Source organism: Thunnus thynnus, chromosome 2, assembly GCF_963924715.1.
Source record: "Thunnus thynnus chromosome 2, fThuThy2.1, whole genome shotgun sequence".
NCBI lineage: Eukaryota > Metazoa > Chordata > Actinopteri > Scombriformes > Scombridae > Thunnus > Thunnus thynnus.
In genome coordinates this window covers 6967384-6988412 of record NC_089518.1, presented here as the reverse complement: position 1 = coordinate 6988412, position 21029 = coordinate 6967384, and the positions used below count along the sequence as shown (strand labels likewise).

At 40.3% G+C, this 21029-nt stretch overlaps 1 protein-coding gene across 5 annotated transcripts; it reads right to left on the bottom strand.

Annotated features, from left to right (window-relative positions):
- Positions 1-1782: 1782 nt before the first annotated feature.
- pnpla7b (patatin-like phospholipase domain containing 7b) lies at positions 1783-20974 on the bottom strand. Of its 5 annotated transcripts, none has more exons than XR_010930373.1 (36): positions 20853-20974; positions 19416-19479; positions 19097-19171; positions 18808-18895; positions 18209-18288; positions 17821-17915; positions 17327-17467; positions 16053-16212; positions 15830-15910; positions 15586-15714; positions 15345-15425; positions 14258-14378; positions 14088-14159; positions 13606-13688; positions 13056-13208; positions 12759-12836; positions 12227-12432; positions 12005-12136; positions 11636-11759; positions 11338-11527; positions 10920-11069; positions 9700-9763; positions 9093-9261; positions 8627-8809; positions 8330-8448; positions 7707-7863; positions 7429-7545; positions 7104-7173; positions 6848-6964; positions 6134-6282; positions 5847-5999; positions 5644-5757; positions 5302-5386; positions 4930-5060; positions 2688-4777; positions 1783-2607 (listed from the first exon to the last, which is right to left on the bottom strand). XR_010930373.1 is itself a non-coding variant. In XM_067601223.1 (35 exons), exons 2-35 carry the CDS (start codon positions 19455-19457, stop codon positions 4718-4720), a joined length of 3969 nt encoding a protein of 1322 aa, XP_067457324.1. In that variant the 5' UTR covers positions 19458-19479; positions 20853-20974; the 3' UTR covers positions 1783-4717. The 5 variants fall into 5 exon arrangements, 1 of the variants encoding a protein (XP_067457324.1); XR_010930376.1 differs by lacking the exon at positions 20853-20974 and adding an exon at positions 20791-20836; XR_010930379.1 differs by lacking the exon at positions 20853-20974 and adding an exon at positions 20608-20728.
- Positions 20975-21029: the final 55 nt, after the last annotated feature.

Genomic DNA, 21029 nt, shown 5'->3' with positions numbered 1-21029 from the left:
CGTCTGCTGCATGTCACATGGATTTGAATGTGACAGTGAAGGAAGAGTTTCCATATGATCACTCATTCTGCACACAATTAATAGTGTTTAAATAGAAACTGAATATTTTTAACGTTAGGTTAAGTGTTAACAATTTAATAGAAACAAATAAAAAAAGCAAATCAAAAGACCTACTTGTGAAACAGATCAAAAAATGAAATTTTGCAATTAGATTTGTTTAAAAATCTAAGTGTTCATAATTTATTTCTTACTAAATAAACCTCAAATGTGATTCAGGATATAATTTTTTATATATAGGTGTATTAAACAAGCCTACGAGGGGTTACGTTGTATAAAGTTCATGAGTGAAGCAGCTGCACACATTTGGATCATCAGAGTGCTAAAGAAAGAGCAGCCAGGTCAGATATCAAACATGTCAACAGTTACACTTTGTAATAAGAGAACGAAACACATGCTGCAGTAAAGTATGATAATATTTATGCAGCTTAAGCCAGAACCTGATTTTATATGGCTTTGTCTATAGTTATGTAACTTTGTAGTGTGTATTTTAATTCTTTATCTGTACTGGTCTGTGCCAGTCTTATGCAGGTTTAAATTGTTCTGATGAGAAAAAAATATATGTAGAAAATTCACAAATATGTATATAAAGCCTGTGGAATAGTTCAAAAGTAATGGATTTCTTCTGTTTTACATTGTAAATGAACTAGTTCAGACCTGGTGTAAATCTGACAGTCATTTGGCTCCAAACAGAGTTCAGTGTTGTCTAATGTCTGTTAAACGTGACTCATTTAGCCTGAAGATGTAATTTACCTGTTGCCTTCTAACCTGAAGGTGCTTGAAGAGGTCATGTGACTTCTAACAGAAAGCAGCAGATACAGTCAGCCTCACTGGCGTTAACTTCGCCATCTTGATCTTGCATCTGAACACAGGCTTGTTTCTGGGTTTCTGGTAGGAGTCATATTAACATAAAGAGGCCACAAGACGGTGCTGATCTCCAGGTGATTGATGCTAACTGTTAGCGTTATAGAAAATTCTAACTTCAGGGGTTACAAATTGGGTTACACTGGGTCAAGCATGGGCCTTGAGGTCATAGAGTAAGCAACACTAAATCTTACAGAGAGAGACACTGTCTCCTCTCCTTGGGTGCGCAGCAGCTGTCTGGATGTTTGGGAAAAGCAGGAGCCACTCTGATAAAGGGCAAACCGGCGTTGTCATGGTATCCAAGGTCAGGGAGATGGCCCCGAGACTTCCCAGACACCACAGATAGGTGATTGTGCAGATTCTGTTGGCATAATCAGACAACAGTGACCTGAAGCTCCGTGCAACGTGACTGAACTAACACAGGTAAAAACATTTCCCTGTTTAGAAACTAATGAACCAATAGACTAACTTTCTGGATGTATAGTGTTTATGGTATGATCTGTAGGGGTTTAAACACCAAAGTCAGAGCTGAAATCCATTAGAGATGGCATCAATGCACATTCAACTGTGATTGATAAGGTTTCTGTTCAATAAATATTCTCAGCATAAGGCATCACTGATGAGTTGACCGTTGATCAGTGCTCCTCCACAACAGTTAGCTGTGGTTTACTATCCCAGATTCACCACTTCTGCAGCATTTCCCTCCACAGCCTCCACTGAAGTGTGTGTTGTGCACATGTTTGGTTATTTAGGACAACAAGACTTCAAATCCAATCTCCATTTAAGGCGCTGGGAACATGTACTGTGTAATACATACTATATGCTATTATATACAAAATTGGCACAATTATTATGCATCTGTTAAAGTGAACGGAAAGTAGTCAGAAACAGTTTTATTTTAACATGGCATCAAACAATATGATATCAATGTCATATTCCACAGAATAATGAATCTTCTGGCTTTTTCTATCCAGTTATCCATTGTTTTGGCTTTTCACAACTCCACAGGTTAAAGAAAAAAAGTACATTTCTATCAAGTAGTGCATATGTTATTCATTACCCAAATATTTGTCATGAAATATTCTAAATCATTCTACATTATTCTACTTAACTATTCAACAAAACTGAACATCAGGAATTCAGTTCTGTTTTCAAAGGCAACATCTACAGGAAGTATACAGTACATCTACAGTATAGTGGTACCTACTCATTAACACAGACGCATTAACATCAGCATCAGTATTAAAGGCACTACATTGATAACACATATTACCATTTAACCCTTCAGTCATAAGATACGGTGTCCCTGAGGTGCAAAACACATTTCAGAAAACACATTTGTCGTTGTGTTTTGTAGAATGTTTGTGTTTTTTTGTGTGAAATGTTGTGTTTTGCACGTCAGGGCCACCGTAATAAAAACTTTCTCTCTGAGTCAATACCACAGGAGCTCTTTAACCACAGTGATTAAAACATATAACCTCGCATTAATTGGCAGGTACTAGTTTTAGAACAGTACCAGTGTTAGGTAGTTCTGAGTCTAAATTGTGATCACACTTATAATAGTGATCATGTTCTATGAATCTCATTCTATCATAAAGTTAGACAAAAAAATGTCAAGGCACAAGAATCACAGGTAATAATATCAGTGGGTCCCGTATTCTGTCCCCAGGTGATCAAAACAAGCAACTTTGATGTTTATCAAAGTTCAATAACCATACCTGATATTAAAATAGGTATTTAACTGGTGATGTTGCAAAGACCAGCACATGTGCGAGGTCAGTGAGGGTGTATCCAAGCAAACATGCTATGTCAGTTCTTCTAGGCGCAGAGTGCTGCTGTATGTGTAAAAAGGTTGCGTGAAGTAGGATACAAACTGGTGGGTGTGGTGATGTTCTCTCTATACATTTTAAACAGCTGCTCCAACCACAGCGGCCCAGAGAACGACTCACCCATGATATTTTTATCTGAGAGGTTCAGAGCGGCAACGAGAACATACAGTTCACTGCTCTAGAAATACGCTGATAAGGCATAATAACTGCTGTATGCAGTTTATAATTCTCATGAAAGCCACAATACAATTACCATGCAAAAATGTAAAAAAAACAACAACAACAACAACAAAAAAAACAAAGGGTCACATATTGCTTTAGCTCGGTCAGGTGATGGTTCTGTTCTTACTGATAGACGTCTGTCATGACGTACGTTTGACATGTCATTATAGGAAAAACACAGGTGTAATCAACAATATCTGCAATTAGTTCTGAAGATCTAAGGTGCATGATGGTAAGGCTTCCCAGAACAATCAAACTGAGCAATCAGTTGCCAACTACTCAATTAATCGCCAACTATTTTGATAATCGATTAATCGTTTTGAGTCATTTTCTTTAAGAAGAAAAATTAATAAATTCTCTGATTCCAGCTTCTCAAATGTGAGTGTTTTCTGATTTATTTATATCTTTGGGTTGTGCACTGTTGGTTGGGACACAACAAGACATTATAGACCAAACAACTAATTGATTAATCCGGAAATAATCAACAGATTAATACTCATTAGTTGTAGCCCTAATCAGTCTCTCATTATATTTCCTTTATAAGAGACACTTAACAGTTGAATCTAAGATGAGCAGCAGGCCATTAGTGCATAAATATCACACTTCAGATTCTAATAAAACGGGGACAGTGCACTATAGTAAATAGGAAGTGATTTTTGATACAGCTCGCCTTGTGCTGCCTACATGACGCCTCTCCTCTCACCAGACACACGAGTGCTGTGCTCGGCACAAAAACACCAAACGGACGGACTGTTGAGCATTTAGGCTCCTCACACTGCCATGAAAATCATGTTCTGTAAATAGTCAGGCATGTTAGAAATACATTCATGATACATTAGTATAGTATAGCTTATTATAGTTAGTGTTCATATTACACTTGTCACACCTATGTGTAGATATCCCTTCATCATCACATAGAAAGGAGGGTAACACTGTATGTAGCTACATAAAATGTATATTTACTGCTTTGACCTGCATGTAAACATTATGAAACACACTTTATGTATCTGAGCTTATTATGGTATGGACGAGTTATGCATTGAACTGTCCCAAAAAGTGGCACTGTATATTATGAAATGTTGACAGACTGTGTGCGATGTGCTTGTGTGCAGATACCAGTCTGTCTGTTTTCCATATGACTGTGACAGATAGTCAGACTCTGAGTGACTAACATATATAACAATGCAGTGAATGTGTGAAACAAGCTAAAAGAATGAATCTCTGCTGTATTCCCATAAATTAGCCTATTTATAAAAATTCCCTGCTATTTCCCCAGAGAACTGACAGAATTCCTTGATTTTCCCTGTTTGGAACACACATCTCCCAGATGAATGATATTTTAGGAATTGCATGAACCAGTGGGAATCCTGTCAAACCACTGAAATGACCCAAGTGCAGGAAACAATAAGCCACACTGATCTCTACCCCGTTAAAACTATGCGTCGCTGGAGGTTTGACTGTCTGTAATCTGTCCTGGAGCAGGACACTGAGCACGCTACCTGGCTGAGTATCAGCTACATGTCTGTAATGCAAACTCAGTGCATTTCTCATATGTTGAAGAGGTAAATGAAAAAGTAGCTTCTGCACACTGACTCCAAGCAACAAAACTGGATTGAAACTTTGTCTGTTTGAATACATTTTGTGGCTTGGAGTCAGTGTGATGCTGCATTTCTCAAACGTTAGCAGAAATACTGCATTTAACAGTGTGTGTTTTGGACCGGTTGTGGCTTTGATGGATGTCACGGTCAAGCACTTTCTGTGGCGTTCTTCAGTCGGTGTCGAACTCTGATTTGAATTTCCTCATCCTGTGAAAAAGACCAAAAGTTACAAGTTAGATTATCACTGTCTATGTCTGTGGCAATAAGAATAAGGTAAGTGTTGATGAACCTTTACATACTCTGGATTTGTTTATCTTAATTGTAAACAGGTGAGGGACTATGATTGGTTTTGTACATACTGTTTCAGCAGTGTCTGCCGTCTCCTCTCCCTCTGTGTGTTCACTGCCGGCGGTGAACGCCTCAAAGTCGGACAGGGCGCTTTCCACCGCATCCTCGTCATAGTCTGTCTGGTATTCATCAGATAGTTCCTCTGGAGGCAGACCAAAGAACAGACAACATGCACACTCATTGTTACTACCTGAAAAACATCGTCCCATTTGAAATCATACAACTGTATTCATTATGTAGTTTTTCACAAGGATATTCGATAATTTTATCCTCAGGCTTCTCATAGCTCTTCAGCATGAACATGAGGTCATTTGTTGTGTGTGTCCACAGATGTTTATGGTACTTCTTCAGCTTGTGCGTTCAATATTTTACTGATCACCAACCTTCAATCAGGGCGGTCTTGACAGGTTCAATTCTTGACACAATCTCCGCCAGGTCAGTGAAGGAAGCGTTTGGACATGTGACCACCTGAAAGATACAAACTGCATCAGTCCAATGAAGACTTCAGATACGTCAAACCTGAAACAAGGTGTGTTTGACTTCACACATGCACAAATCCTGACATATTTAAGCAAGTCCAAGTATCATAATTCCGACATTTCCACACATTCTGGTCTGACGTTTGAAGAACATTGCTGAAATTGCAAAATAAAACAAAACAACATGATCACGGCTCTTAAATCTGTAGTACTGCCAGGTCTATAGTGTCTGAAGATTGCACTCACATGGGCAGATTTGGTCTTGTGTAACTCCTCCTCTCTGTCCTTCAGCATGCTGTCCACCACCCCGCTGCGCTGCCACACATCGAACAACGTCTTCCCATGGTGGTATCCCACCTCCTGTAGCCGCAGTGAGGGAGGATTAGTGTGAGACTCAAAGCTAGTGGATAGAAGAGTCGTGTGAATCAAGGGACAGAGGTGCAACTCACAGCAATCTCGTCAAACTTGCCAAACTCCAGCGTGCCGTAGCGGTCGATGGGCGGCCGGATGTACTCGCAGTATTCACTGTCTTTGACCAGTTCCAGCTGCCGGACACAGCAGACGTAAGCCAGCCGGGTTTGGATCTCTGCCATGTTCAAGACCTGGAAGGAACAATTAAATGAGTTAGATTACTGATATTCAGTATCCAAAGACTTGGACATTTTCCCACTTTGAAAAAAAAGCCACAAAACTAGAATAGGACTACACAGGACATTTATGTTAAAGGTTAGTGTACCTTGACTTTCTCAGCCAGTGGGTTGAATCGTTTCCACAGCAGCCACCAGCCGTTCAGAGAGTCGCCATAGTTGGTCAGGTTGGTTTCATCCTGGCTTCCAACATCAATTGCGATCACAACCTTGGCTCCCATGGAGCGAGCCACGTCAGCTAGATACCAAGAGAGGAGAAAAAGACATTTAAAAAAAGTTCTGACAAAGACAAACATCTTTACAATCTGTATGGACTGTGATCACTCTGTCTAAATACAACATGTTGCTAATCCTGTTTTCGGCACACAGCAGGTCAGTGATTCGTTTCACCCACTGGGATAAATTACAGAGCTTCAGCACTGACCTTTGTCCTGTTGAGTCATGTTGTTTGTTTGTTTACATCATCAGTCCTTAGTTATCTTATGGATAATTACATTTATTGGTCTTAAAAGATATAAATGAGGCTTTTCAAATATGGAGGGAGCATAAAATTGGAGTTATCTGTCTATACTGATATTTTGCACAAATTTGTAAAGGCAGCTGCAGCACCAGCAAGATTTACATTAACTGCTTTAAGTTCTCTGCATTTTCTGTGCAGACCATCAACATCACCATTCTTAAATGGTGTGTGTGTGTGTGTGTGTGTGTGTGGAGGGTGGGGGTGGGGGTGATGGGGTCTTAGGTGTTATTTCAAGGGTTCGAGAACACATCACTGCTCATATGAAACAGGAGCAGTTCCTCACCGGGCAGGTTGTTGATGTAACCTCCGTCCATGAGTAAGTGTCCATCTTTGGGATCACAGAGAGGCGGCAGGTAACCAGACAGTGACATACTGGCCCGGACATACCGCCACAATGACCCTGAAGAGGAGAGAAGTGTGGGATTAACAGGCTGACAAATGATGAGTTTGTCAATTTATTGATAATTTGTAATCTTTAGCTCTTAGTGAGACTTGTTCTTTTGTTTTAGGCCAGAAAAAAACATCACAGTTAAACAGACCGTAGGTGTGAACTCTCATGGTGGAAGCTGTGATATCTGTTGTAATGTTGAAGTACGGCAGCCACAGGTCCTAGCAGAGGAGAGGTGATAAAAGCAGAGAAAGCAAGATTTCAGTTTGTGTAAAATTGCATTTGATGAGATATAGTAGTAACACATGGAAATATGCTACAACGCTTGATGAGCACAAAGCTGTAGCAGCACTAAGGCAAGATCATTGACCTTATGAGTTCCAGTTAGACACTGTATAATCCCAAAATCAAACTCAATAGCTTCCTATTATTGGCAGTTGGAGGAGTCTGTAAAAACATTTAGTTTTAAAGTTTACCTCTATCTGTTTGCCCTTGAAGACGGAGCTGATGCTGGAGTTAAAGGAAGCTCCAGAAAACATGGAGGTGACGGGGTAGGTCAGATCCACGATCTTCTTAAAGAGAGACGTCATATCCTGGGAAAGGAGTAAGAATTATAGCAGAGGTCAAAAGTGTGTATTGATATGTCAGGAACAAACTTTCACCAACAATCCTACCTATGTAGTACTACTAGTAGACACAAAAGAATTTTTTAAAAAGTATTTGTTAGACTATCTTCAGTATACTGTCAACACACCATGGCCCACTCACGAGCCCGAACCCTCATTCGACTGTTGCTCTTCTCCTCGGCGTACAGTGCTCCCATGAAGGAACCGATGGAGGTTCCGCCCACCAGGTCGATAGGGATCCCCGCCTCCTTCAGCGCCCGCAGGATGCCGACCTGGGAGCAACCCCTGAACAGAGACAGTCTTCCATCAAATAACATCACAAGCAGTTTCTGAAACCACGTTTTGACTGCGGCAGTCATGTGTCTACCAGGAGTCTCGAGTCAGATCCGAGTGAATATAGTCCATACCTCACCAGAGCTCCACGACAAGACAGAGCAGTAAGAGAGAGAGAGACACGTCAGTCAGAACAGACCTGCTTATGGTTGCTTTCTTTGTGCAGTTTACTGATATCACATTACATCTCACTACTGTCGACTCCTGAAATGACCGAGTGCAACTTTAAAAACATGGCTGTTATCAATTTATGAAAAGATCTCTTCGTTTTACAGGTGGGTGTGTAGTTATTTGCTTCAATCCAATAGATGCAGATGTCTAACTCCCATTTTACTCTTTATGAGTATTCAGATGGTTACTGCTGGGTATATAATAACGTTCAGTCCTACTATGCTGTTCCTCTGGATCAGTACAGTACCTGGCGCCCCCTCCACCCAGCACGAGGGCGATGCTGTTTCCTGTTAGGATCCTGGCCAGGCGAGAGAAGTCAGAATGACGATCTGGGCACTTTTCAAACACCCGCTGGTACAACTCTCTCTGAAAAACACACATGCACAAACGAACTGACATTACCATGCTTCAATATGACATTCTTATAGATGTACATGTATTCTTCTCATCAGTGGAAATGACCAGTGCATTTAGATCCTACATAAGCTAATAGTTTTGAATGTGCAGGTGTGTTATCGTGTGTGTATGTGCATGCTTGTAGTACCAGTTTAGGTAAACTCCTCCTGGAGAACACCCTGCGGGGGCAGGACAGGTGATGGTGTCTGGAGATCCAGCTCCGCATGTTCAGCCATTCTGCTGTCCCTCTGGGTGGCGGACCGTCCTCCCGGTGCAGCAACACCAGCTGCTTCTGAGCCCGAACGGCACTGCTCTCCAACATCCGCTCCAACTACAGATAGAACAGTACTGTAAAGAGCCTCTTCTCAGCTCATCACAGAGATAAATTACAGAATAGCATCACAATACTGTGATGGTTTAGCTGATAACAATAATATTCTTTTTTACATAAAAGCAGCTTTGAGTCACATCCATCGGTTTAATTGAAGTGGTTAAATTTCAAAGAAATAAGAGTTGGGATTATGTAACTCTTGTGTCATGTTTTTCTAGAACAGGACATCCTGTGTGCTTACAGCTAAAAAACACAACAGCAGCTGTAATGTGTTAACACTGACCTCGCCCACATTGGGTTCCTGCTCACCAAGTCCCACAATGATGATGCAGTCAGCCTGGCGGATGCAGCGCTGCGTCCAAGGCGTGAGGCCAGAGTCAGACTGGTAGAGGACGATGCGGTGGATGTCTTCCTGCTGGCCCAGCCAACTGGACAGACGGTACTCATGGATACTTTAGAGGAGGAGAGGCACAAACATGTCACTGAATCCTAGCCAGTTCAACCTAAAAACATGACTACAGCCCTGTTTGCACAAATCTAGTGCTACCTGGTGGCATCTTGCAATTAACAATGTGCACCTTAATCAAACACCAAAACAGGTGTTTAATCAATTTCACTAACAAATGTTGCATCAGTGTCAAATGTAAATCTTACAGAGTCGAGGATTCTATGTCCATTCACTCTTCCATACTTGTTCACATCTATGAAACTCATTTGAAACATAACATTTCTGTTTCTGTACTGTCGTAACTGATAAAATTAAGTACTGACATCTTCCCCAGTTAACGTCTTGTTGAAATGTTATCACCAGCAATGCCTCATTGGGAATCTGAACTAATTTCCCATCACTTCTCTATTCACACGTTTCAATCATTCAATCAATTATTTACTTGTCCAGAGCAGCAGAGCCCAGTCGCTGTTTGATGATGTCACTGGTCAGCAGTAGAGTGGGGCCTGCAGGAAACATGGACAAATCAATCAATCCCCTGTGAAACTGCTGTGAATTACAGTTGTACAATCATCACAAGTGTGTAAAAGCAGACATGAACGAATCTGCAAAGGAAATTTTCCTTTTGATGTGCAGTTAGTAATGCAGGTCTTTACTTTTGGAGTGTACTTTTATCAGTGTGAACATTGTGAAGACAAGCATTAAGCAGAAAAGAGGAGGCACTGTGATGTACAGACCAGCGAGCTTCACAAAAAGTCCACCAAAATTAAACTCCAACACACCATACATTATTCCCCAAACATTTCCAGCTATCATGCCTTTATCAGGAAGGTATTTATCACCTCATGGTATATCAAAGAGGAAAATCTATATATGTAGATGTAGAAAATCTAGAAAGAACTACTGACATGTAAAACCACGCTGAATGTGTTTCAACTCGATGTTTCTGACCAAAGATGAAACAAACAAAACAAACATCCATTTTCTATCCATCAGTGATTAGTTCATCTGATTCAGGTGCACTAATTAGCTCTAATTAGCATCAGCTGTGCTAATTAGCTAATAAGTTCAGGTTAGTTTTACACATGGTCCATCCACACTCACATGTTTTTTTTATTTTATTTTATTTAGTCAGAGTAAGTGTGTGTGTACACTAGTGCTGCAACAATTAGTTTATTAATCAACTATTCAATTAATTACCGTCGATTAATTGTTTGGTCACTTTTTAAGAGGAAAATTTCCAAATTCTCTGGTTTCAGCTTCTCAAATGTGAATATTTTCTGGTTTCTTTCAAATAAAGACATTTGAGAACACTGATCGACATTTTATAGACCAAACAATGAATTGATTATTGAGAAAATAATCAACAGATTGATCATTAATGAAAACAATCATTAGGTGCACCACCATCAAATAATAAAAAAGTAGTTTTGCGTATATGATAGTGTTTTCTTCTACTAGATTTTTACATACTTCTACACTTGGGTTTAAATTTAAATACAGAACTTCTGAGCACTTTTTTTTATTGTGATATTATGTCTCAATAGGCAACTGTTTGCTATCAAGTTTGACACATTGACTTAAAAATGAGTATGCAAGTTAATGATGCCTACTATGAAGGACTGAGTGGTTTGGTGTGTGTGTGTGTGTGTGTGTGAGTACCGATGCCGTTGAGTGCATGCTGCAGCTCCAGAGTGAAGGCAGTGAGAGGAACCTCCTCAGACACAGGCAGGATGGTCACAGTGGACAGGTTGGACACTGGGTTTCCTGCATCCCACTTACTGGTGGGGGTGTGGAGAGCCAGACTACGTGCTGCAGGGCAGAGGAGCGTTTCACTTATTGGATATTTCAAACAGAAAAGAACATTTTTATCTCATATCTTTCTAAACTGCAATACAATCCATTTAAGTATTGTTTTACAGCCACAGTGGATTTTACATCTCATTACTAAAGCCAGTTAATATTTCAGAAAGCCAACTAGATGACTTCTTGTGTTCCACCTGCTGGTATAGTACATAGTACAAATTCAGTCCCATCCTGACACACACTTATACACACTTATAAATGGGGATATGATTACCAGCCAGAGGCCCGTTGACCTGCTGCATGTTGCCCAGGATCTTCTGTCCCAGCAGATGAATCAGTCTGGTGACAACCTGAGGATACCTCCTCTTGATGGAGTTCAGAGCTCCTTCAGGCAGCTTGGCCAGCTCAGAGTCCCTGACGGCGTGGACTGTGGTAGCACGGTTCATGTGGGTCAGGGCCTCAACCTGGATGATCCACAAAACAGGTTTTTATGCTGCATTCAAATGCTTCCACTAGCATAATGTCTCAAACTTGATTTAAAATGACCGGATACGACATTTCTGACAACTCACCACACCAATCAGATCGCCGCGACCGTACTCTCCAGCTAGCTCCTTCTTCCCATCATCCTTTGCGATGACAGAGCGCAGTCGGCCACTGAGGACGATGAAGGTGCTATCTGACTTGTCTCCCTGTCTAAAAACAATGAGAAAATGGAAAAATCCAGTATTATCCCAATCACACCAGTATGATTTTATTTATTTTATTGACAATCTCTATTATCTATCCTTTTTAATATGGATTTATGTTTATAATTTGTAGAATCGTTGCTGTCATCGTCCCTAGATGATAGACTACGCCTTTATATGCTGTTTTCTTTGTGATGTCATTGTACTAGTTGTTCTTTTAGAAGTCCTGCAGTGGCTCCATAGAGTAGATACCTGTAGACAGCGCGGCCAGCCTCCACAGCCATCCAGTCAAGAGCGAAGTCGATCTGTCTGACGAACGGTGACACCCTCTTCACCACAGTGTGAGCTACGTTCAACACCACCCTGGGCTCCTCTCGCATCATCCTGCAAAGTTGAAAACAGATTTGTTTGCAACCTAAAACTATGTTGAGGAAAAATCGATCGTGTTTTGTGTGTTTGTGTGTTTGTTCCTACTCGTAGAAGTGAGCCTTCGATATGGAGAGGAAGGTGCAGTCTCGGTGAGCTCGGACAGTGAAGATAAGAGGCTCCCCCGTGAGAACGGCCAGGTGACCCACCATTTCCCCCGGGTGGGTGACGAACAACAGGGTCTCCTCCTCGCGGTCAATCATCCGCTGGTAAACGTGGAGCGTCCCCGAGATGATGAACGCCACGCTCACATCCTGTAAGTGATGCGGAGGAGAAGAAAAACAACAGGTGTGTATTAGGGCTGATTCCCGTTCCTGTGAAAAGATGGTCTGGATGAACATAACACATCACAAAAGGGTGGTCTTAATTACAATTAGACCAGTGTGGTATTTGGGGGCCACATCAGAAAATCTATCAAAGTGGAGGCAGTGCAGATCTGCATGTAGCTTCAAACCGTTTAGATTTTATAAGAATAAATAATGTAATTTAGCAGTAAAAATGAAATACATGTAATCTAACATTATAGTTTAACAGTAACTGGGCCACTCTGAGCTGCATCAGTGCGTTCCTACAGACCGACCTGGTCTCCCTGGTGGGCCACAACACAGCCGGCTTTGACCTGCCGAAGATTCACTCTCCCCTCCAGCAGACTGGGGTCCTGATGACATGAAAATTGTAATTGAACATATAATTTGTATAACATATAATATTTCACAGATTGTTACTGTACTTCCCGGTTGCTGTGCCACTTAAATTTACCTTTGTGGGATCAATAAAGTGTCTTGATCAAATACTGCATTTTAGTTTTTGGTGCTAAAGCAATTTTACAGGCAAATAAAATACATGTTACAGACAGTAGATGTAGTTTGTATGTTACCTGTATCTGGATGACCTGCAGCAGATCCTTTTTGGCAGCTTGAAAAATGGCGTTGACCTTATTATGGTGGACATTCCCCCCTCCCCCTGTATCACTGTAGTGGTAAACAGCAGATGGAGTGTGCAGCATCGTCACACTCTTCTTTAGAATAGACTGAAGAGACAGAGAGAGAGAGAGATAGAATAATGGAGACTTCATGTCTTTGAGAAAGATACTGAACACTCAATCTAAGTAATCCAACCCTGTCTATGCACGCAGTGTGGTAAATGATCCACTAAACCTACTGTGTGACATCATTCTGTGTGTTATCTGATCAGTCTGTACATTTTTCTATGCAAGATTGCATATAAATACATCAAGAACTTGCCAGTTGAAATCCTTACACCACTTGGTGGCAGGAAAAGAGACAGAGAGGAATTCTTTCCTCCAATCATACAGTAGATATTACTTTATTTCTCTTCAGCAAAGAATTCAACTGCTGCTGATTGGATAAAGACAACAGACAACAGTTCTAACAACTCCCAAAAGGTAAAGAGACAGAGCGAGAGACCTTCACAGGACTTGGAGGCACCATCTCCTCTTTGGCAACTTTCTCCCGTTCATAAACTTTGTTGAGGTCGACTGACATTTCACCTGCATGACACAAAGAGGTAACAGTTACCATGGTGATCGTTAGGTTTGCTCCCTGTGCTGATGTGTCTCAGAGGCTGCAGTAGTTATTAGATTATATAGACCTGCTGGTTGTCACGGCAGCAGCATTTGAAAGCTGATTTTTCAAGTTTGTTTATACTTATGAATATTATATTCCATTTCTGTCAATAGATACTCTAAATCTTACACACTGGTCCTTAAACAGGAATACTGTTTCTAGAGAGGTTGCCAATGCATCTTAAAATATCTTAAAATAAATCAAACCCTCTGCATGTCGAGATACTGCGACAGGAGAGTGAAAAAATATTTTGTTTCCGTAATTTGTGCAAGAAAGGTACTGAAAAAGTATTTTAAAAAATGATGCTGCGTGTGTGTGTATACCTGTAACAGCCATCGGGTTGGAGAGAGAACGAGGTTTCTTGTATTTCAACGTTTCAGAGAGGCTGGGTTTTTCTGTTATAGCGTACAGAGAGAAACAGAATGCTTGAAAAGAAAATGACGACACGCATTAATGCAACCTGACAGAGGAAACGGACGCTGTTGTTTCTGACCTGTGTCGGCTTTTTCAGAGCCCGGCTCATCAGAGTGGGACGGATGCCTGCGGAGGCCTCGGTGTGGATGAGCCTCACCCAGAACATGAGCCACCGACACCAAGGAGATGGCTTGACTTTCCTGTAACACACACAAACATTTCTTTACTCGTAAACCTTCTCTAACGTAATAAGGTTAATTTCACATATTTATGCATAAATACTTCTGTGGAGAGGAGCTGAAGTCAAGATTTTGAGTCTTTGCAACAAACACTGGCTCGATTGGCTCGAGCCGCCAAGAAATAAAGAAATAAAGTTTATTTCTACAGTTTTAATGACACTGACTGACAGCAGTGTAGTGTACTAAATGAATCTGAACAGAACTGGCTTATTTCAATGAGTGGTGACACTGTGAGCAGTGTCAACATACAACAGCAACTATACCACACCTTTCAAAAGCTTTAAAGAACCCAGTGACTGGGGACAATTCACTAACTGTAACTCTACAAATGCCCTTGAAGAAAGTCCTACAGAACACAGTCTCAGAACATAAAACAGACATTTGAACAGGAAATCTGAACTCAGAGAAGCCTTTTTGTTTTATTTGCCTTGATATCCTAAAGCGTATCTCCCAAAGACTGATGGGAATGATTTTTTTTATTAACAGACAACATAATTTTCATTTTGTTATCATTTTGACTGAGCCTTCAACAAAATGACATTGTGCATTGTTATAATGTCTCTTTACTTGCACCTTGTTGCAGCCTGAGACCTTTAACCTCTATGTGTGTGCGGTTCGTTGTACACCTGGGGTGGTAATAGCTCTGTCTTGTATATACAGAACTTGACCAATTGACAAACATGCTACTCCTGCTCTGAGGAAGGCCTCTGGCCAAAACGGCTCTGCAAGGAAATTTCAATAAACCGTAAAGTTGAACTCACTGCTTTGACGCTACCTTTCTCTGCTCTGAGAGAGAACGACGCAGAAAAATAAAACAAAAAGAGAAAAAACATGTGCAAGGTCAAAAATTCCAGTAATACAGAAGTGAAACATTTTTACAGAACGTCAGAAAGTCTGGAGTGCAGTTTGGCAAAAAAAGAACAGTACCGGGTTGAAGAGCTCAGTGGTCAGGCCGAGGTAGTTGTGTAAGGCGAGGAAAGTGACTCTCTGGAGACGCACCATGATGATCTACAGAGGACAGGAGAGCAGCAGGAGAACACAGACTGCATTAAAACAGGACATATTTGGAGGTTGTCTGTGCTTTTGTTGCACTTGCTAAGATGTTACATGCGATGCCTGTAGCTCACTTCATAATTTACATACTTCTCTTTGTTACTTGTCACTTTACCTGGATGACACGGACCAGAGTTTCAGGATATTTCTCAAACACTGACTGAAAGGCTGCAGCTGGTAGACGCAGGACAGTGGAGGGAACTGCAGCCCTCGCAGACACAGTCTTGTAAGGAGCTGGATAGCCCTGAAATACATCAAATACAGTTTGTGGAGAAAGATTTTATTGATAAATCCTAAAGCAGAGATTAAAAAACAAAAGCATGAAAAAGTAAGCAGCTACAGATGGATGGCAGACGTACAGTGATGATATCCAGGATGCTGAGCAAACTGTGGACACTGTCTCCTGTTAAAACCTCCTTCACCACAGCGTCCGTACCATCCTGCAGCAAGAAAACAGTCAAGATTTCCTACAGGTTTGACTTTTTTTCCATATTGATCACCGATATGCAGAAAAACAGAATGTGACTACTAAACACAACATGCTTCTGATTTCTGAGACGCTGTGGGTGTTTCCGGTCTTACGCTCTCATGGATGCACAGCTCCAGGCGGCCATCTTGAACCACGTAAATACTGTCATCGGTGTCACCCGGTCGGAAGAGCGCCTCTCCCTGGTGCAGCTGGATCAGCACCATGTGACGACAGAGCTCCAGGAAGAGAGGCTTCTCGAAGTGTCCGAGCACCCTGGTCACAACACACGTGTACATATGGTGTCATTATTTTACTACTAACGATGATAACCATGTTTCCACTATTAACAATTCAAGTGAAGGTATTTTAACAATAACATGTAATTGGATAAACTGCATCACATCCAATATATAACAAATCTAACTTCTGACACCAAAGATGCTCTGCTCTGTCAGAAATACAACAGAAGAAGAAGAAGAAGAGCAACTCCTGTATCTGTTCACAGTGCATCCAAGAGGATTCATTCTGTCACCTTGTTTTCATAAAGACGAGCAAAAACAAAGGAAAACCAAACAATGTGACCATTTTGTCATTAATTTCGCATCATGTGAAATATGTGCATGGGTCAATTTTTTTCTAATTAATCGATCAACAGAAAATGAATCCAAACTATAACCATATATATCCAGCTTGTGTGAATAATTATTGTTTTCTTGGACCTTTAGGGGAGTAAAATCTTCTCTTTGGTTTTGGTTCTGTTGCTGTTTCAATACGTCAACTGGGGATTTCAGAAACTGTGAAACTGTGATGGGGATTTTTCACTATTTTCTGTCATTTTGAAGTGAGTTTTTCAGTGTGCAGTGTGTTTAAATTGATTAGTCAAAAAAATAATTGACAGATTAATCAATAATGAAAATAACTGTTATTTGCAGCCTACAATGAAAACCAGAGAGGCGATTACACAATACAAATGCATTCAATGACTGAACCATAAATACTACCAAAAATGAGTTTGATATGATTAAAATATCTTAACTTCTGTCCTTTTAATAGTAACTGTGAGGATGATTTAAGCACCCATTTGGTGTATAACATTGTAATTGTTCATCACAATTTCCTAAATCCAGAGGTGATGTCTTCAAATTGCAAAACTCAACTATAATGTATAAAACAAAGAAGCAGCAAATCCTCTTATTGGAGAAAGACAGAACCAAAGATTTTTTGTCAGTTTTGCTTCCAAATAACTTCAAAGATTCGTTGATAATCAAAAAAGTTGGCTATTATTGTATTTTCAGTTGATGAAACAATTATTCTAATACAGCGACTATTGACCAGGTCTGTACTGTACGTCACTGTGTGGAAACTGTCTTCCTGTTAATTGACTTACCTGACATTTTTCAGCATGTACAACACTTCGGAGGGCAGATGGGAGTTCTGCACATCAAACTCAGTCAAGTCGGCCTCCAGCAGACTGGGAGGAGGCTCTTTGGGCTGCAGGGTGGGGGGCTCCCTCCGGATACGCAAGATCCTAACACACACACACACATTAATATGTAGGTTAATGTAGGTTACTTCATATCATGAAAACATATGCCTGCCATTTTTTCTGTAGTATTTATATCAGAAATGCTCCTTTTTTGTAAATTATTTTTGAAATGTGTGCTTGATTGAAAAAGTTCAGCTCAGAATCACTCCAAGCTGAAGCTGTTCTTAAAATCAATCATATACAGTAGATCCAACATATTCTGATAATGTCACCTCATACAGGACACCTTAACGTAGCATCTTATCTTCAAGGTCCAAGTACTGGAAGTGGACCATGAGTGAAGATTATTTTGTCTAAGTGGAAGAATGAACCAGATACTTGAAGAAAGGACTCACTTGCGAGCTATAGACAGGACTTTGGTCCTCTTCCTCATCCTCTGCCGGGAAGCTGGGTTTGAATTAGAGGCAGAGGTGGAGGACAACGTCTGCACCTGCAACACCGAAAAGTGGAAAAACTTTACAGAACAATATTAATAATAAACTAATCATGCTTATAGCAGACATCTGAAGGTATTAAAGGTACGTGTGTCCTGCTACCAGTATAATGATTTATTAACATATCAATACAACTCATTATAAAACTCAAATCAAACATTTTGATTGACGTCATACATTAATATTATATATTTTATATAAATGATTAGTAAAAATAAATCCAGTGTGCAGCAGCAGGGCGCCGCTCCACACAGTGTGTTATATGTGTAGAGAAAAGGGCGGGACCGACCTTTCTCATGATCTTTCGGCCGTAGAACATGACCTTGTCTCTCTTCCTGAAGCGATAGTGAGGAATGCCGGCTTCCTCCTCTGAAACACATCACACATCTTCTGTAAGAACATCTGCAAACAGCTGCATCAGTGCTCCTCATACTAGCATCGCTCTGATGTACGGGGCTGATGCTGCATTTTCAGGGACTTTAAATTGTTCAAAATAACAAAACGTGTGCACGGACTACTTGACTTCTTATCCTTTTGTATTAACAAGGTCACATTTCTACAATTACATTCTGTACAGTATTAAAAAATATGATCAACCACCTGGACTATAACTACTAAATGATTAGCACTGGCGTTGTTTGTTATCAGGTTTAACTCATGAAAACATGCTTGTATAAAATATGTGAAACACTGAAACACTCAGTGTTGTGTAACAATCATCATTAAGAATCCTCTAGAGCTGCAATTATGTGTCAATTAATTGATTAGGCCATTGTCAGTAAATTGATCTACAACTATTTTAGAAATCATTTTTCAATCAAAGTCTAACACTGCTGCCCCCCCCCCCCCTCCCCCCCTGCAGACTAAATAGAGTGTGCAGGCACTGACTTGACAGTTTGTATCTTCTGTAAAGAAGGAACACGACAACACCGAGGACACAAACGACTGTCACAGCTCCGATCAGAACCGCCGTCCACTGCAAGAAAAACAGACAAAACATTCACAGGATCATGATCAGCTGTATTCACCTCATTCTTCACATCTATACTACCCACTAGTTCCCTTATGCACCTTAAACAACACTTGAAGGAAAAGTTTTGACTGTTCTGGTTAATTAAGTGGCTAAAAAAAGAACACTACTCCAGTGCACTATAATACAAAGACTGCTGGTGTTTACCATATTGGCTTCTGTTCTTTCCTCTACGAACTGCTGCATCCTGGCCTTTATCTCGCTGCCGAGGGGAACCAGACTCTGAAACATAAAGAACGGAAACAACATCATGGGATATGTTGGAGATCAAAGCAGAACGAGGATCATTCAATTGAAGATATGACTGAATAACAACTTAATCAACAACAATGCAGAATATCTGGAATGCATTTGTTTGCATCTGAGTTGTGATGGCTGTTACACTGTCATAAACTTGTATCTAAACGCCACGCTGAAGACAACAACATTGAACTTTATTTTCAAACAGTTTTTAGTAATTACATACCGGGTATATACTGCAGCTGTCTGCTTCATCATTGTCCTCCATTCCTCATACACAAGATAACACGCTAAAAAAAAGGCAATGAAAATTACATTGAAACCATGAAGAGTGCCTTTAAGAAAGATTTCATGCCGGATATGACTACCATGGTAATGTATTTTGATGAAGCTTTTGTGATTATATATTAATAGCCCTGGACATGCAACATTAGAGCCTTAACCAGCACAGGGCCTGACAGCAAAAGGTTCCAGAAATCTGGGTTAAAGATCACCTACTGTGCCCAAGAAAAAAAGAGGTCACAAGCTCAGTGTTTGTAACCAGACACTCCCTGCTGCAGTCACACTGCCATACAATGAGCTGCATGCAGCCACACACTCACTGATAGTCCAGTCCAAACCAGCAGAGAGCTTGTTCCAGATAAACATTTAGACCAACATGTTTAGTTTGTTTACTACGTATATATATCCACGAGGGTCACTTCTCTCGCTTATCTATTTTGTTATCTGTTTTGTCTTTTGGTGCCAAAGTCCATTCAACCATTCAAGATGTTTGTTATTGGCGCTCAGTAGGTTTTATGCCGAATACAAAAGTGGATTTGAGTCATTCAGAAACATCGTATGCAATGATCGTCGAATTCGCTGAAGAGAAAATCAATCAGTCAGAATGAATCACTGGCAAGATATTTTTAAAGGAGTTTACGGCGCGTGATGGGTGTTACAGCGTATTTGGTGACCCATCAGATTCTGTGACCTGCAGTGGTGGAAGAAGTCCTGTATTTAAGTAAAAGTATCAATACTATAATGTAAAAATACTACTCTACATTTAAAATCTATTTAAGTAAAAGTATAGAGGTATTACCATACTTTTAGTACATAAGTACTAAAGTAAAAGTACTCATTTTGCAGGAAATCATCGGGCTGTGTGTGTACTTTTAATTAGTTAAAGTTTAATACTTTAAGTAGTTTTTTAAATGCAGATTGTTTTTTTTACTTGTAATGGAGTATTTTTACATTGTAGTATTGATACTTAAGTAAAAGATCTGAATATTTCTTCCCCTGCAGGTCACAGAATCTGACGGGTCCCCAAACATGGAGTAACATATCTATTACTAGTTGACGCGATTTAAATCTAACTTTAACATTAGTAAGTTGTAGATGAAGCAAAATAATTCACACTTCTACATTGAAATATTTACCATCAGCTGACACCTGAGAAGTACGCAGAGAGTCCAAATTTAATGTCAAATGTAGAAACTTCAACTTTGTTATAGCTAATTCTGACAGACTGACCGCCTCTGCAATCCGCTACACAAGTTAACACACAACACAATGCAAGAGAAAAGTTTGTGTTGTTGACAGAGTCCAATACAAATACAAACCAATAAATAAGCCTTTGGTTCAATTCTTTCTGCTTAGCCGACCAAACACTTTTCCCACGTACCTTTATTGTGTGTCCAAGTATTTGTGTACACATGCCGGGAAGAGTGTAAAGTTGATTCCGTATAAACAACCTACACGTCCTGTTATTCCTATCAAAATAAAGACGGTGGTCAAGCTAGACGTTCCGCTGAACGTGATTTCACATTCAGTCAGTCAGTCAATAATGAATGAATGAATA